General features: G+C 44.9%; 2 protein-coding genes across 2 annotated transcripts; one reads left to right on the forward strand and one right to left on the reverse strand.

Moving 5' to 3' along the window:
- LOC308150202 (calcium-binding protein 5-like) lies at positions 1-10,679 on the forward strand (the record flags this gene model as incomplete). Its single annotated transcript, XM_080523057.1, has 6 exons — positions 1-249; positions 9,022-9,052; positions 9,364-9,498; positions 9,688-9,797; positions 10,114-10,252; positions 10,618-10,679. The coding sequence occupies 6 exons, from the start codon at positions 1-3 to the stop codon at positions 10,677-10,679; spliced, it is 726 nt and encodes a 241-aa protein (XP_080379183.1).
- Positions 10,680-12,586: 1,907 nt separating this feature from the next.
- Positions 12,587-18,320, reverse strand: LOC308150203 (interferon-induced very large GTPase 1-like; the record flags this gene model as incomplete). The annotated part of the gene is made up of 3 exons (XM_080523058.1): positions 12,587-12,596; positions 14,347-15,155; positions 18,291-18,320. The coding sequence occupies 3 exons, from the start codon at positions 18,318-18,320 to the stop codon at positions 12,587-12,589; spliced, it is 849 nt and encodes a 282-aa protein (XP_080379184.1).
- Between the last annotated feature and the right edge of the window lie 608 nt (positions 18,321-18,928).

Consider the following 18,928-nt stretch of genomic DNA (forward strand, 5'->3'; position numbering starts at 1 on the left):
ATGGACTGGTTCGTCTTCCCCGTTGATAACCTACTGTGCATGGTCCTTGGCATCTCCCTAACTGTGTGGTTTACCCAGCTGTTGGTCTTCATCATTGTGCCAGCTATCCTTGGTGTTTCCTTTGGGATCCGGAGACTCTACATGAAGACCCTTCTCAAGCTGAAAAAGCACAACCTAAATATTGCAGACTGTCGTGGCCAATCCTACGACAATGGGAGCAACATGATGGGCCACAAACAGGGGGTTCAGGCAAGATTACTGCAGGTGAACAACAAGGCATCATGTGTTCCCTGCAGCAGTCACACTCTGAATCTCGTAGTAGCAGATGCAGCAAAATCCTCTGTGCTGTCTATGTCCCTCTTTGGTATTTTGCAGAGACTGTACACCCTTTTTAGTTCATCTGTGTCACGCTGGGCAATCCTGCAACAACATGTCAAGGACCTCACTCTGAAATCTTTATCAGTGACAATAATAATAATAAAATTCATTACATTTATATAGCGCTTTTCCGAGGCTCAAAGACGCTGACAATACAGGAGATACGGAAAACACAAAAACAACAAGCAACATGGACACATGGAACACAGAATCAGCGAACGGGGAGGGGGGGGGGTGGTGGGGGGGGGGGGGGGGGAGGTGGTTAGGGGTAGGGGAGGTTGTATGCGTGTCCAGGGGGGGGGGGGGTGGCCGGGATGGGGGAGATGGCTAGGGGTAGGGGAGGCTGTAGGCATGGGAGAACAGGTAGGTTTTGAGGTGGGATTTAAAAGTGAGGAGTGAGGGTGAGTCTCTGAGTGGTTGAGGGAGAGAGTTCCAGAGGCGGGGTGCAGCTCGTGAAAAGGCACGGTGACCGAAGCCTTTGAGTTTTGAGGGTGGGACAGTGAGGGGAACAATGGATGAGGATCGGAGGGTACGGGTAGGGCGGTGGGGGAGAAGGAGGTCAGTCAGGTAAGGGGGGGCCAGGCTATGGAGGGCTTTGTATGTGAGGATGAGGACAAGATGGGAGGCAAGGATCCAGAGTGTGAAGGCTCTGAGGTACCAGATGCCAGAGATGGTACAAGCACTGTCTGCACTGAAGGAATTTGCTGTAGAAAAGAAGGACTCCGAGACAATGTCCTCAGCCGGGGGCATACGGGGTGAGCTGATGACCTGGCAGTTTCTGCTATGCATGGTGGTCTGGTACAATGTCTTATACCAGATCAATCATGCTAGCAAAATATTACAAAGCTCCACAGTTTCCATCCAAACGCTGAGAACGGAACTTGGAGGAGTCAAGAACTACCTTACAGACTTCAGGGACCGTGGGCTTGCTTCCTGCCAGGCAGAAGCAAGAGAAATTGCCGAGATTCTAGAGATTGACATGAGGCTTCCTGAAAAGAGAACAAAAAGAACAAAAAGGCAGTTTCTATATGAGGGCAGAGAACAAACATTGTCTACACCAGATGACCTCTTCAATCAGGAGTTTCTTCTTCCAATGGTGGACGCCGCCCTCACCAGTATCACTAGCAGGTTCTCAAAGATGGAGGATATTTACAGCCTGTATGGTTTTATGTTCTCCAAAGAGGAAATGACAAAGGCAAATACGTCTGGAAGGCTTCAGAAGCAGTGCCTAAATCTTGAAAAAACTATGGATGACATCGATGGAGAGGAGATGGTGATGGAGGTCAGGGCTGCTATCCACACATTCCCTGATGATGTGTGTGTCTCTCCAAGACAGATGTTGGACTACATATACAAGGAGGAACTTCTAGATCTCTATGGGAATCTCAGTATTGCCCTGCGGCTCCTGTTAACACTTCCGGTCACTGTCGCATCTGGCGAGAGAAGCTTCTCGAGCCTGAAGCTTATAAAGACTTACCTGAGGTCCACCATGAGCCAGGAAAGGCTTTCAGGGATGGCACAAATCTCGATAGAACAGGAGGTTAGAAGATCTTTGGACCTGGAAGATCTGGTGGCAGCATTTGCTGCAGCCAAGGCACGAAAGCAGCGATTCTAAAAGGTTACTGTATGTCAGGGTTCAGAGTATAGAGCAGGTTCAGAGTACGGTTCAGCAAATAGCAAACAGCAAACATAAGTAGAGTGCAAAATAAGCAAGGAGATGCAGAGTGCAAAATAAGTAAGAAGCTGCAGAGTGCAAAAATGTAAATAAGATGCAGAGTGCAAAATAAGTAAGATGTCTTAGGCAGGCAGACAGACAGACAAGCAGGCAGGCAAGCAGGCAGGCAGACAGACAGACCCAGTGGAGTCGTGTAAAATGTAAATAAGAACACCAGCGGTTTCAGAATATACTTGTTTATTGATTTTTTGATTTATTTGTTTATTTATTTGTTGTTCTTGCTCTGTTTGATATTACATATTAATGTTGCTGTTTCAGAATGTGAAAACACCAGCAGTTTCAGAATGTAAGAGTTCTAATAAGCACCATTGTGAGTTGATATTTCATTATTTATATTGCTCCAATTTGATGTTACTACACATGGCTCCTTTGTTGATCAAATACTCGGACGTGTGTGTGACTGTTAATTAATACATTATGACATTTATAATGAATTCCTTTGTTTCAGACTGTTTTTTTACTTACACACACACAAGCGTGCGCATATGCGCGAACTTCGTAAAACCGTATTATATTTTAGTGTCAGGGAAATAAATACATTTTAAAATGTCCACATCGTCACCCGCCTAACCAGGGGCCTCACATCCCATTTCTAGATTACTTATTTTTCCTTAGTTATTAAATAAAATCATCATTTATCTTTACCCTCGACTTGTCTCCCTATTTTGTCACTTTCTCTGAGCCGGGTTAGTGACAACCAGGGGCCTCCATAATGTTGTTTGCTTAGGGCCCCCAAAAGTCTAGGGGCTCCACTGATTGGAAGCTGTTATTAAACAGTTTATAACAGTACAGTACCCTAATAGACTAGTGTTTTGATGCTAGCTCCGAAATGTCTCCGCTCCGCCTCCAATCTCTCCCAGATCCACGTCAAACTCCTGTCTGTTCAACCTGAAGTAAGTTGCCTGGAACTAGCGGTCCTCCTGTACACTACAGCCTCAACTGTTGACCAAATTGAACTCTCATTTCATTGTGAGACTGCAGCATCTCGTAGTCCCACAACCAACCGCCTCCTTTTTACGTTATGGAAAATTAGTTGATGCTCAGCAAGCTAGCTGTCTATGACCGAAAGACGCGTGTAAAATGTATGCTCCAGTCTCTCTCCCTGTGATGAGTGACTCAATTAATTTAGATAGACCAGTTGAAGTTTTCCCAATTGTCCCATTGTGATGCAATAATCCGTCGCACCACAAACTTTTACAAAATTTGCTAAATTTGACAGTGCGACAAAACTTGCACGCCGTGTGCTTTGTCCCATTCAAAACGAATGGAATCGAATTTTCGCGGTGAGATTAAAATCGGGGCCGTGTGCATTGGGATGAGATTTTCTCATAGACTTCCATTCAAACTTCAAAATCGAATGTTGTCGTGCAACAAAAATCGCACGCTGTGTGCATTGGCCTTAAGATACATGGATGTTGCGCGCGCGCCCTCCAGTGTGTGTGCACTGTCTAGACCAGAGGTTCCCAAAGTGTCCGGTGGTGCCGCCAAATCTGCTCGTAAAAAAATAAAAAATAAAAAATGTATTATAATATAAATTAATAATAATAATACATTAATAAACGTTTGTTTATTACATGTGCAATGGAGTTCATAAGCAAATAAAAGATATATTTCTCAGATTTGAAAGATATTAATTTAATACTATTATTGCTTCAAGTACAGCAAACGTTGCTATGGACGCTATCAGACGGGTTGCTATGGATCGGCGGTGCGTCCTCTATCTTCTCCAATCCATTCATTGTTGTGTCCAAACGACTTGACAGCGGGAAAATACAAATAAAATAAAAATGGATCGATTCCTGAAAAAGGAATGCCTCACAGGTCACCACGGCAGAAGAAGCTGAGGAACCAGCAGCAAAAAGGAGTAAACTCCGACTATACAACGAAAGCTACCTTCGGTATGGGTTCACCTGGACTGGAGATGCTGACTGCCCCACGCCAGAATGCCTCATCTGCAGAGAAAAAGTATCAAACCAAGCAATGGTGCCAAGTAAGCTATCAAGACACTTTGACACAAAACGCTCTGCCTATGAATCCAAAGACCTTGAGTATTTCAAGAGACTGAAATCACAAAATGATAAGCAGAGTCAGCGTATGATTTCATGTGTACGTGTCTCTGACAAAGCACAGGAGGCCAGCTATTTGGTGGCGGAGTTAATAGCGAAAGCGAAAAAGCCCCACACTATCGCCGAGTCCCTCATCCTACCAGCATGTAAGGAAATTGTTGGGGTGATGATAGGGCCAGCTGCTGCAAAAGAAATTGGCAAAATTCCGTTATCTGACAACACAATAAAACGTTGCATTGATGACATGTCAGTTGACATTGAAACTGTTCTCACCGAAAAAATTAAGAAAAGTGGGAAATTTGCTCAGCAAGTCGATGATTCAACAGACATTAGTGGCCACTGCCAACTCATTGCCAACGTGAGATATGTTGATGCAGAATCCATTGAGGATAACTTCTTTTTTTGCAAAGAGTTAGAGAGTGGGGCCTTAACTGGGGAATGTGTGTCAGCGTCTGCACCGACGGGGCTGCGTCAATGACAGGGAGGGTGAAGGGCTTTGTAAGTAAAGTGAGAAAGGAAAATCCAGCCGTGCAGATAAACCACTGCATGCTACACCGAGAAGCCCTTGTCGCCAAGGCTATGCCCCCAGACCTCACTGGAGTCTTGGACCAAGCGGTGAAAATGGTTAATTATGTAAAATCACGCCCGCTGAAGTCACGGCTGTTCAGCACATTGTGCGATGAGATGGGGTCCGAGCATGAGGGGCTCTTATTACACACAGAGGTCTGCTGGCTGTCGCGGGGCAAGGTGTTATCCCGTGTCTATGAGCTCCGAGATGAACTGATAACTTTTGTCAGTGAGCACGACTTGCCATACAAAGAACAATTGGAAGATGAATCGTGGTGGATTAAGCTTGCTTATCTGGCAGATATTTTTAGCCACCTAATGACCTCAACATAAAAATGCAAGGGAAGGCTGAGAATATCCTGACAGCGACAGACAAACTGAACGGATTCCGATCCAAATTGAGACGGTGGCAAGACGGGGTGGCCAAGAAAAACATTGAAATGTTTATGTTGACGGCCAATGACGCAGCACACAAGTCAGCGTCTTTCTTGAATCTGATCGCTGCGCACCTACGTATGCTGGAGGAGAGATTTGAGTCCTATTTCCCTCCAATGAACGAAGACTTCGACTGGCTCCGGGATCCGTTCAACCCCCTCTCATCAGCATCAGCCGCTAGTTTGAGCAGCAAAGCTCAAGATGAACTGGCAGAGCTCATTATGGACCGCACACTGAAGCTCAAACATGGTGAGCTAGGTTTGGATAGGTTTTGGCTGCTTGTGGGACATGAATATCCATCTCTTTCAGAGAGCGCCATCACGGTGCTTTTACCCTTCCCAACCTCCTACTAAGGAGAAGACGAACATACTGGCAGACACCTCAACACAACTAGGCCTCAACATCCACCAAGCAAAGACCAAAATACTAAAGATCAACACAAACAACGAAGACCCAGTAAACCTGGAGGGAACAGCACTCGAGGAAGTAGAATCCTTCACCTACCTAGGTAGCATCATAGACAAGAAGGGTGGCACGGAGGCAGATGTCAGAGCAAGAATCAGCAAGGCAAGGGCCTCATACATCCAACTAAAGAACATCTGGAGCTCCAAGGTAATCAGTCAGCGGACAAAGATCAGACTCTTCAAATCCAACATCAAGCCAGTACTCCTATACGGATCAGAGACGTGGATGACAACCAAGATCACAATGACTAGAGTGCAGTCATTCATCAACAGATGCCTGAGGCGGATCCTGAACATCCACTGGCCAGATACCATCAGTAACAACGATCTCTGGCAGAGAACGGGCGAACAACCAGTGGAAGAACAAATCAAGAGAAGAAGGTGGGGATGGATCGGCCACACACTACGCAAACCAAACACCAGCACCACCAGACAGGCCCTTAGATGGAACCCCCAAGGCAAAAGGAAGAGAGGCCGGCCCAAGAACACCTGGCGCAGGGACTTGGAGACAGACATCACACAGAGTGGACTAACATGGAAACAGCTGGAAAGCAAAGCACAGGACAGAGGACCCTGGCGAACTGTTGTCAACGGCCTATGCTCCTCCAAAAGGAGCGATAGGCGTAAGTAAGTAACCTCCTACTTGTGCGAGCTGGCTTTTTCTTCTCTAGCATACGTCAAGAACAAGACACGCACGCGTCTGTCAGTGGAACAGGACCTGCGTGTCGCGCTGTCCACTATCTCTCCCCGCATAAAGAGACTCTGCTCCCAAAAGCAGGCGCATATGTCCCACTAATGCGCACAACATATTTCTTTGTTTTGTATTTCTCTCAATTTTTACAATTCTGTCATGATTATTATTGTTAAATTATTATAGTTGTGAGATACCCGTTTGGTTCAGATGTGAAATAATAATCTCAGAATGAGCATTGAAATGAGAATTACATTTTAAGGCATTATTTTAAGCCCCCCCAAAAAAGCATTGTTCCATTGATTGATTTTATAGGCCTTTGCCTATTTTATTTGTGTGAAGAATTCCCTCTGAGTCTCCTCCCATATTGTACAATCCTTGAGGGCCACAATTTTATTTAATTTAGCGATAGTTTGACTGACCTATGCATTCTTGCCCATCCATTACAGTTCATTTATGACTTTTATTATCTTGTTAAAATTCATTGGGGCAATACTTATGTATTATATATAAACACACATTTACAAACCAATTCATCATGTATTGTTTTTAGTTTAAGCTCCGAGGCATTTTTAAAATCTTCGTAGAGTTGGGGTGCCTTGAAGAAGGGGGAAAGCTTCAGGGGTGCCTTGGTTAAAAAAAGTTTGGGAACCTCTGCTCTACACCATCTCCACCAGTGATCCACATCCACCCCCGTGAGGTTCTCCTACCCATCGACCGTCACACAGGTTTGAGTTTCATTCATGTAACCTGTCCCGAAACTGGTTTGATTTTCATTCCTATTGTTGAACTACTAAACCTGTCCAGAAACAACTCGTCGCCACAACGTCAATTTTGAAATTGCAGTGCTTGAGAGAGGTCAGTTACTGCTGTGGTGGGCAGTGATTGGTTGATGTGAACATGTTCTACAAAATGTAGAAATTGACATAAAACAACTCTGTCTGAGACCCATTCTCGAGTGAAAACAACACACTCTCATTCTGAATCGAGAGGTGACAGTCCATTATCTTATCAACCAACAACCAAATAGACTGTGTGAAAAACTGATAAGCTTTAGTGATTTACAATACAATTTACTGTACTAATATAATCTCTCTCCTGTTCTCTGCCGACCTCTATAATCCAATCCAGCCATATTCCTGTGATTCAAGGCCTGTCAATCACATAGAACATACTCTCAGATTCCTAATTGCAACGGTGGGCAACCCTGTTTAGATCAAAGTTATTGTTTAATAATTTGAATAAATGATGCCATGCAAACTTGATTCATTGTTTAACGGATTTCATTTTCTGAAAAGTGAGGTGAGCGAGCGAGCGACTGAGTGAGCAACAAGTCATTGGTGTTTTGGTTAATGAAAGGTGAGACTGTTTATAACATTATGATATTTAAGTCATATTTATTCAAATCCAGGGGTAGGCTTATACAGTATACATTATTTGAATTTACTGGGAACATTACAGACTGTGGCTTTAATGAAAATAATGATATTTGATCAGTTATGAGCCTATAAAACATCTTAAATTCCTAATGGTGAATTTACTTGCACTTCTGTCTTTCCTAAAATACAACACTGCCCCTAAGATAGACCTCAGCCAGTATGTCTATCTTGCATTGAACAGCACTAAACACAGATAAGCTAGTTGAGCTACAAAACATGTAATTTGTCTTGTTGTTAATGAGATCTTGCCTTATCAACAAATCTAAGCTCTTGCTCCGCTGTCGACTTTCACATTCGTGCCAAGTGCCCTAAATGTGTGGCTTATGCCTGACAAAAATAATAACTACAAAACAATCCATTTAAATGGATAAATCAATTCATTTGGAGGCCATATGCGATCCCATACATTCCCATGCTTTGGGCCGGGCCGATCAAAAAAGGATGCATTAACCATATTAATAATAATGTTTTGTCCGTCAAACAATTAATCTAGTTGGTATGACCTGATGGACTTGTCCTTCTTCATAAGAGAGAGTGGAGGCTCAGTATTTTCCCCGGGTCATATGTGCTCGGCCCTGTTTTTTACATTGATATTTTTTTACATTTCTTTTTTATTTGGCAGACACCTTTATACAAAGTGACTTACAACAAATACATTTGTCTAAGTACGTGAATCATCTATCCATCAGTCTTCATAAGAAAGAGAAATATATGCTAGGACCAGGGGCCATTGGCAGTCACAATGCTAGAAGAAGGAACTTTTTTCTTTTTTTATCTGTGTGGAATGATATCAGATTTGGCTTTTTTCTGCATTTGTTGTGTTGTTCCAATGCAAACAAAAATCACCAGCCAATATTTTTGTCCATGACTTTATGTTTTTCTAGTGTCCACGACATGAGCAATATCATATTACCTGATAAGCCTGAATCAACCGTTATCCATGAAATATTAATAGCAAAAGATGCTAAATTTCCCTTTGTGATCTGTCCAGTTCAGTCATGGCAATGACAGACGTTTAGATGATACTGTGTAAACTGTATGTTTAATTCAGTATGTGTTTGTCCGGTGTTAATCTCTGTATTGTCTTGGTGTACATTTATCTTGCTGTGTTTGGCAACGTGTATGTGTGTGTGTGTGTGTGTGTGTGTGTGTGTGTGTGTGTGTGTGTGTGTGTGTGTGTGTGTGTGTATGAGCGTGCCTGTCTCACTGTCTCTCCCTCTTTCTCCTCCTGCAATCTCCACCACAGGACAGAGATCTACGGCCAGAGGAGATGGAAGGTACACAGTCAGCACCATAATCCTGTTTTTCTCTCTACTCTCTCCATACTGCACACATTTTCCTCTTTCCATAGTTAAATAATACTGGAAAAAGTGTATGCTGTTTTTAAAGTTGAAACAATGGCCAATCTATCCCCCTCTAACTGCTTTCTCCCCCCCTCTTACGGTAAGAGTCTTACCTCACCCTTCTTCTACCCCCTCGCCCTTCTCCTATCTCTCACCTCACCTTTCTCCTCCCCCCTATCACCCTTCTCCCCTTCTCCTCTTCCCTCTCACCTCCCCCCTCTCTCCCCCCTCTCTCCCCTGGGCAGAGCTGAGAGAGGCCTTCAGGGAGTTTGATAAGGACAAGGACAGCTTCATCAGCTGTAAGGACCTGGGAGAGTGCATGAGGACCATGGGGTACATGCCCACTGAGATGGAGCTGATAGAGCTTAGTCAGCAGATCTGTGAGTCTCACACACACACACACACACACACACACTCACTCACATAATCTCTCACACACACAAATACACATCAACGGCAATGCATACACTCATGTACTGTGTGTGTGTGTGAGTGTGTGTGTGTACATACTGTATCATTATCTAACCTCATTATCAGCATTTTGTGTAATGGCTTCTTTTGCCCTCTAGGTGGAGGCAGAGTGGACTTTGAAGACGTTGTGGACCTGATGGGTCCAAAGATGTTAGCAGAGACAGCCGACATGATAGGAGTCAAGGAGCTGAGGGACGCTTTCAGAGAGGTAAAGAAGTCACAGTGTTTAAAAATGAAAGATACTGGTAAAATGTTAAGAGTGTAAGACCTCAGACAAGATTGCCTCAACCTGTTCTTGTTACCCCTCTAACTTCCTCGCTCTGTCCACCCACTCCCCTAATTCTTTCTACCTTTTTCCCCCTTTGTCTTGCCCCCGTGCCCCTCTGTCTCCTCTCCTCCGCACCCCCCCCCCCCTCTCTTTCCTCTCCTCCACCCCTCCCCTCTCTCTCCACTCCTCTGCCCCTCCCCCTCCTCTCCTCCACCCTTCCCCACTCTCCCCCTCACCTTTCCCCTGCCTCCCACAGTTTGACTCTAACGGGGACGGTCAGATCAGCCTGGGGGAGTTGAGGGAGGCCATGAAGAAGCTGATGGGGGAGCAGCTGAACCATCGGGAGATCGACGAGATCCTCCGGGACGTGGACCTGAACGGGGACGGCCTGGGGGGTATTCCATCAACGTCGCTAAAGGAAAATCCTGGCTTATTTTGGATAACTCTCGCGAGACTTGTCAGAATATGCCTGGATGTTTTTAGGAACTCTCGCGAGACTTGTCAGACTAAACCTGGATTTTCTTTTAGCGATGTTGATGGAATACCCCCCTGGTCGACTTCGAAGGTGATACAACTCTTCCTCTTGTTTAATCATAGTAACTCGCACACACACACACACACACACACACACACACACAATATAATACACAAACAGCCACTGTATACCTCATTCATATTGAGTCGACTCAATACATGATGTGTGTGATGATGTGTGTGTCTCAATAGAGTTTGTGCGAATGATGTCTCGCTAAATCGCCAGAAACAGACGACCGTTTCAGTGTGAAGAGGAGAGTGAGGAGCTCAGCCAAACCTCCACTGTGAGATGTCACGGACCAGACCTGAGTATGGTATATTGTTGTTACTCTGTTCAATGGACAAACATATTTTGTGTTGTTTTTACGGTTATTTACATCATTACTATTGCACCAATCCTTTCCATGTACTGTGTGCTGCTGTGTGACCTGTAACATTATGAGGTTGTAATTATTATAATTATGGATCAGAGATTGTGAACAGAGTAAAGGTCCTTGCTATTATTACACCATGGAGGCAATTGTTAGAGGATTCATCTTACTCTGTGGTGTTAACATATCACTAGATTTAGAATTAATGTTATTATTACAATGATGATTTACATTTTTACAATTGACTATTTTTCTTTTAATGAATTTATGAAGGATTTAAGTATGTCAATAAACAATTTTTATTGCAAAAAAAACTTGACATGATAAATGTTTTTCATTCTTCATTGGAATAAGAATATAAAAATCAAAAGACATGGATTTATGAAAATAATAATGGTTAAAAGACATGGATTAAACGTTCCCCTTGACATGATACAGTACATCCTTAAAGGTCCTTTAAAACAATAATGCAATTGACTGCATAATGTATACATACACTGTTGTTAGATAGGTATATGAATGTACACTGCAGTGGTCAAAAAGTCCTTAGACTAAAGATCTTTGACATGGAATAAAATAGTATTTGTCACGTACATCGCATACAGCTGTATTTGATATAGTAAAATGCTTGGCGATCTTGCTTCAACAACAGTCAACAACAATAAACAGATCGACAATATAATATAGTAATATAAAACAGAATAAAAGAATAAAAACATAAACATAATAAAACAGTGACAATAGAATAAGGGTGTAGTAGAAGCAGTAATACAAGTAGTAATCTTCCATTTATGCGTTGACAATCCGTGAATTTGGGTTTGTCTTACAGATTCTTTGATGGCATTGTAGAGACTTCAAAATACATTTTACACACACTTTCATTAACATTTTGCATATTATTTTACATTTTGAACATTTGCACCTAAAACATTTCCATCAAGGACCACATGAGAAATACAGGAAGTGTACAATCTGTTCACATGATATTAGTCTCTATAATCCTTTGCTGTCAAATCTTTGCTACCCCCAAAATAAATCAATTGTATATATATTTTTCTTATCAGATAGTCCATGGATGATACTACTATGCCAGGTGTGTTGGGTGTCACACACCTATTGTATGCCAGCATGCAGGTAGCTGTCAGTCTGCGATATCAAACACACAACTTGCCCTGTATCCTTTCATGATTAATATTAGACAGGTGGTAACCACCACTGAACTGTTTTAGCCACAGCCAACTGAGGCATGTGTGAGATACCTTTAAACTACAACTTGATTCAAAGGGGAAAATATATTGCATTGCTGTGGTCAGGCAATTGTGAGGAATGATACAGGAGCTGGACATGTAATTTACCATTTCAAAACGTCTGAGGTGACTCACGCCTTACTGTACATTACCATTCTATGATGTCATATATGGTTATCATGTATGACATGGCCTTGTAATACTCTCACATTCTTCATTGACTTTGTCATTCTTTGGTTGCAATGCTTCATCAATCTCTCTAAGCAGCTTCATGATGTAAGTCTTGTAGTAATCTGCATTTCTGTCAACCATCTATGTTATCAAGTCCTGACACCATGTTATGATGTTGTCGCAAATGTCTTTTTCTTGTTGTCTTTTTCTTGTGGTGCTACTCTGGGCGGTACTACTCTGCTATGTGTGTTGGGTATCACACACCTATTATATGCCAGCCTGTTTCTGCCAGTCAGTGATGTCAAACATAGAAACTTGCCCTTTGCCTACGTATTCATGATTCAAGATTAGACAGATCAGCTTGAACATCCACTGGTGTATGAACACCAGGTATCTTAAAACTAACTTAGTACTCCCTGAATTATAGGAACACATTATCCTTGCTGTGGTCAGACAATTGTTCTTTGATAAATGATGCAGAGTTGTATGTGCTATTTCAAAACTTCTGAGGTGACTGACATCCTACATGCTAAGTGAGTTATTTCGGGGTATCGTGTGACATCGTCCCCTTATAGTCTTCCACTTTATTTTCTGTTGAATGACTCTTTCAAGTTGTTCATTGCATCATCTTTTGTTAAGGTTTTCCAGTCATCTGGGATTTCAGCAGGCTTTGCCGTACCTGCCTCAGCTATTCTATCATTAAATTTGGCCATCACATACTTCCAGTAGTCTGATGCGCCAACGCTGACATCTCCTTCAATGATCCAGTCAGGGTAATATTTCTGGTAGTCCTTGTAGGGCTTATTGATGTTTTCTGTCAGCTTGTTTTTAAATTTTAGGGTACTAATCACTAAAGATGAACATATGTCAAATGTCAACACCCCAGTGCTTTCCCACTTCCATTTTCTGAGACCATTGGGACGATGAATGCGGGACCAGTGTTGAGCGTGCTTCTTCATACCTACTTCACAAGGTGTACCACAGAAGGGACATTGTTTCCCACATCCAAAAACACTGGAGAACATCTTGTCCTGAGGCTTGAATGGCAGAGTTGTCAGCTTTTCTCTGATGTCCGTAGTCTGGTCATACTCAGCTGCCAATGACTGCTCCATTTCTTTCACAGACTTTGTGAGGAAGTCAGCAAATGACTTTGTGTTTGCAACGGTCAGTAAACTAATGGAATCCAGAGGATGCTTTAGAAAGTCAAGCTTATCTTGAAGAGCATGGCGAAAGTTAGCAATGAACTTCTTGATATCATTTACACTGCTAGTTTTGGTAGTTGATATTGAATCAGTGATCATCTTCACAATCATAGTGAGACATTTCTTCTCCAATTCCTTTACACTGTTCTCCTTTGAAAGTTTACTCACAATTTTGTCAAGTAGCCACGTCGTCACAAATGTTTCATATTTTGTAATGTACTGGTCATATTTCTCATATTTTCCATCAGTAAGGAGCTGTTCTAAAATGGAGAACTGGAAAGCCGCTCGTGTGCTTTATTTCTCTGAACCTTCACCCTCTATAGCTTTTTCAACAATTTCAGGTCCAATCATTTTGGTCACATATTCCTGCACAGCTGGTCGTAAACAGAGCATTGTGATTTTCTCAGCTTTCTTCTGGCACTGATCTTGTTTACGAAACAAGTCTATGAAGTCAGCACAGTACTCGTCCTTAGACTGTTCCAAAGACTTCCGAGGGTTGTTATGTGCGACAAAATCATCATGCATCTTCTGAAAACATCTGACTGCTATACGACAGATGTGTAGCTTTAGGGAAATCTCACATTCCTCATGGACTTTAACATTCTTTGATTGAAATGCTTCATCAATCTTTGTAAGCAGCTCTTTGATGCATGTGTCATAGTAATCTGCTCTTTTGTCAACCGTCTGTGTTATCAAGTCCTGACACTGACTTATGATGTACTTGTACTTGTGGTGGTCTTTACTAAAGTACTGTACAATGTCTTTAACCTTCCTCTTAATCACTGACGAGTGACGTTTGCACAACAAAGGCACAACAAAGTCTTCTTTTCCACAATCCCCCAAAGGGTTGTCATCCAACATAGTATTGACATGACTCCCTCTTGTAGATAAATGTTGTCGTAACAGGCGGGAGGCCTTTTCAGCAACATTGGTCCATGGGAATTCTATGAAGACAAGCTCAGACAAGGTTTCCTTCCACATGTTCTCAAACGCTTCTCTGAGGGCCTCATATTTAATAACTGTGTTTTCATCTTTAAAGTTTTGCAGCAAGTTCAGTACTTTCTTTTCCATTGTACTCGCCTGTGAGCTCTTGATGTTCTCCAGTTGGGCCATTCCCTCTTTGATTTCAACTGCTCTGTGCAGTTTGTCCTTCAGTGTGTTTGTCTCTTGGACAAGTCTTTTGGCATTGATTACAAAATCTTCCTTGTATTTTTCCACAAGTTTGACATGAACCTCTTGCTTTTTAAAGTAGTTCACTATATTGTCTTCAATTTCCTTTTCTCCAATTGAAATCTTTGCATATAAATCCCCCTCCAAGTCATTTAGCTTATCTTTTATGTTGATTTGGGGATTGGAATTTAAAATGGTATTTTCTGCAGCTAGAATCAACTTATACATATTCTTCTCAAATGACCACTCCCAACTATTGTACTCACTGCATATGCTGGTGTACGCATCTGCAACCAAGCTGTTTCTGAAACTGAAAATGAATTTCTCAAACTTCACAGCTTCCCACAAAAACGTGCTCCACTCCAGGAAATCTTTCATGTCATAATTCCCCTGACATTTTTTAAAATCTTGCATCAAGGTCTTTTTGAAGTCATACACAGCCTCACTGTAGCCATCATTGACTGGAGCCATAGGGGGAGTTCCATGCCAGAGCCCTGGGATGTAGCAGCTGCTTGTGTCTGGATCATACACTATCATGTCAGTGAACTTGGTGATATTCTCCTTATTCTCCATTTTAGCTGCTACCACAGTCATTTCATCCAACTGTGTGTACAGCCCAGTATGGTGGGTCTGTAGTGTGTAAAGCCCAGTATGGTGGGGGTCTGTAGTGTGTACAGCCCAGTATGGTGGGGGTCTGTAGTGTGTAAAGCCCAGTATGGTGGGGGTCTGTAGTGTGTAAAGCCCAGTATGGTGGAGGTCTGTAGTGTGTACAGCCCAGTATGGTGGGGGTCTGTAGTGTGTACAGCCCAGTATGGTGGGGGTCTGTAGTGTGTACAGCCCAGTATGGTGGGGGTCTGTAGTGTGTACAGCCCAGTATGGTGGGTCTGTAGTGTGTAAAGCCCAGTATGGTGGAGGTCTGTAGTGTGTACAGCCCAGTATGGTGGGGGTCTGTAGTGTGTACAGCCCAGTATGGTGGGTCTGTAGTGTGTAAAGCCCAGTATGGTGGGGGTCTGTAGTGTGTACAGCCCAGTATGGTGGGGGTCTGTAGTGTGTAAAGCCCAGTATGGTGGGGGTCTGTAGTGTGTAAAGCCCAGTATGGTGGAGGTCTGTAGTGTGTACAGCCCAGTATGGTGGGGGTCTGTAGTGTGTACAGCCCAGTATGGTGGGGGTCTGTAGTGTGTACAGCCCAGTATGGTGGGGGTCTGTAGTGTGTACAGCCCAGTATGGTGGGGGTCTGTAGTGTGTACAGCCCAGTATGGTGGGTCTGTAGTGTGTAAAGCCCAGTATGGTGGAGGTCTGTAGTGTGTACAGCCCAGTATGGTGGGGGTCTGTAGTGTGTACAGCCCAGTATGGTGGGTCTGTAGTGTGTAAAGCCCAGTATGGTGGGTCTGTAGTGTGTAAAGCCCAGTATGGTGGGGGTCTGTAGTGTGTAAAGCCCAGTATGGTGGGGATCTGTAGTGTGTAAAGCCCAGTATGGTGGGGGTCTGTAGTGTGTAAAGCCCAGTATGGTGGGTCTGTAGTGTGTAAAGCCCAGTATGGTGGGGGTCTGTAGTGTGTAAAGCCCAGTATGGTGGGGGTCTGTAGTGTGTAAAGCCCAGTATGGTGGGTCTGTAGTGTGTAAAGCCCAGTATGGTGGGGGTCTGTAGTGTGTAAAGCCCAGTATGGTGGGTCTGTAGTGTGTAAAGCCCAGTATGGTGGGGGTCTGTAGTGTGTAAAGCCCAGTATGGTGGGGGTCTGTAGTGTGTAAAGCCCAGTATGGTGGGGGTCTGTAGTGTGTAAAGCCCAGTATGGTGGGGGTCTGTAGTGTGTAAAGCCCAGTATGGTGGGGGTCTGTAGTGTGTACAGCCCAGTATGGTGGGTCTGTAGTGTGTACAGCCCAGTATGGTGGGTCTGTAGTGTGTACAGCCCAGTATGGTGGGGGTCTGTAGTGTGTACAGCCCAGTATGGTGGGTCTGTAGTGTGTAAAGCCCAGTATGGTGGGGGTCTGTAGTGTGTAAAGCCCAGTATGGTGGGGGTCTGTAGTGTGTAAAGCCCAGTATGGTGGGGGTCTGTAGTGTGTAAAGCCCAGTATGGTGGGGGTCTGTAGTGTGTACAGCCCAGTATGGTGGGGGTCTGTAGTGTGTAAAGCCCAGTATGGGGGTCTGTAGTGTGTACAGCCCAGTATGGTGGGGGTCTGTAGTGTGTAAAGCCCAGTATGGTGGGGGTCTGTAGTGTGTAAAGCCCAGTATGGTGGGTCTGTAGTGTGTACAGCCCAGTATGGTGGGGGTCTGTAGTGTGTAAAGCCCAGTATGGTGGGGGTCTGTAGTGTGTAAAGCCCAGTATGGTGGGGGTCTGTAGTGTGTAAAGCCCGGTATGGTGGGTCTGTAGTGTGTACAGCCCAGTATGGTGGGTCTGTAGTGTGTACAGCCCAGTATGGTGGGGGTCTGTAGTGTGTAAAGCCCAGTATGGTGGGTCTGTAGTGTGTACAGCCCAGTATGGTGGGGGTCTGTAGTGTGTAAAGCCCAGTATGGTGGGGGTCTGTAGTGTGTAAAGCCCAGTATAGTGGGGGTCTGTAGTGTGTAAAGCCCAGTATGGTGGGGGTCTGTAGTGTGTACAGCCCAGTATGGTGGGGGTCTGTAGTGTGTAAAGCCCAGTATGGGTGGGTCTGTAGTGTGTAAAGCCCAGTATGGTGGGTCTGTAGTCTGTAAAGCCCAGTATGGTGGGTCTGTAGTGTGTAAAGCCCAGTATGGTGGGGGTCTGTAGTGTGTACAGCCCAGTATGGTGGGGGTCTGTAGTGTGTAAAGCCCAGTATGGTGGGGGTCTGTAGTCTGTAAAGCCCAGTATGGTGGGGGTCTGTAGTGTGTAAAGCCCAGTATGGTGGGGGTCTGTAGTGTGTAAAGCCCAGTATGGTGGGGGTCTGTAGTGTGTACAGCCCAGTATGGTGGGGGTCTGTAGTGTGTAAAGCCCAGTATGGTGGGGGTCTGTAGTCTGTAAAGCCCAGTATGGTGGGTCTGTAGTGTGTAAAGCCCAGTATGGTGGGGGTCTGTAGTGTGTAAAGCCCAGTATGGTGGGGGTCTGTAGTGTGTAAAGCCCAGTATGGTGGGGGTCTGTAGTGTGTAAAGCCCAGTGTGGTGGGGGTCTGTAGTTGTCACAGCTCCGCCCCTGGCTCATCAGACGTCGATCAGTGAACGATTAAGAGCGCCCCTGGCTCATCAGACGTCGATCAGTGAACGATTAAGAGCGCCCCTAGATCATCAGACGTCGATCAGTGGACGATTAAGAGCGCCCCTGGCTCATCAGCCATCAATCAGTGGTGCCAGGTGTGGACGAATAAGACCGCGACTGGCTCCTACTTAAGCTCTGCTCCTGCTTCCAGTCATCGCCAGATCGTAACCACTTAATGGTTGGTTCATATGCTCGTTCCTGCTATTCTTGACGTTATCCGATACCCTAGCCTAACCCTATTCTCCCTGTTCCCCGTTAAAGGATTCCCTGCCTGCCGACCTCCTGCCTGTCTGACTACCCGCCTACCTGCCTGATCCCCTGCCTGTCTGAGTACCTGCCTACCTGCCTGACCCCCTGCCTGTCGGAGTACCTGCCTGCCTGCCTGATCCCCTGCCTGTCTGAGTACCTGCCTACCTGCCAGAACCCTTACCTGCACTACCTACCCCCAGCCGGATTCCCCTAACCCCAAACCCTATATTAAAACACTGTTATTATCTTACTACCTGTTCTCCGTTGTCTGCTTCTGGGTTCCACCCTCTGGACGTGACAGTACGATCTGGCCATGTCGAACCCAGCAGACATCGAGACAGTCCGGCAGATGGTGAATAATAACTACACCGTGTTGGAGAAACACGACTCCCTCCTACAGGAGATAGTGGGGAGGCTCCGTGACATGAGCACCACTCTGACCGGGTTCCAGGACACGGGAGCAGCCGCCGCTGCTAATGCTACACCGACCACCACCCAGCTCCTACCCGCTCCGGTGACCCGAGAGCCCCGGGTTCCCATGCCGGATCGTTACGACGGCAAACAGGGTTGCTGCCGTTCCGACCGGGGTCGGGTTTGCCTGGTGATCGGTCTCCTCCGTGGGGCCGCTCTGGAGTGGGCATCGGTGCTGTGGGAGAGAGGGGACCCGCTCACTGCTTCCTACACCGCTTTCTCCGGCGAGATGAGGAGAATTTTCTATCACCCGGTCCGAGGACAGGACGCTTCCAAGTCGAAATGAACTACTCAACGGGACAATGGACTTGGATTTGGAATTATTTTTTGCAAAACAGCAATAAATAATTGCATCCCCAACCACATTTGCATCCCCAACCACAGCCTCACTAATGCCCCTGCGGTATTTCAGGCCTTAGTGAACGATGTCCTCAGGGACATGATAGGCCTGT

The sequence above is a fragment of the Nansenia antarctica genome (genome assembly GCF_963989245.1).
Source record: "Nansenia antarctica genome assembly, chromosome: 2".
NCBI classification, from domain to species: domain Eukaryota; kingdom Metazoa; phylum Chordata; class Actinopteri; order Argentiniformes; family Microstomatidae; genus Nansenia; species Nansenia antarctica.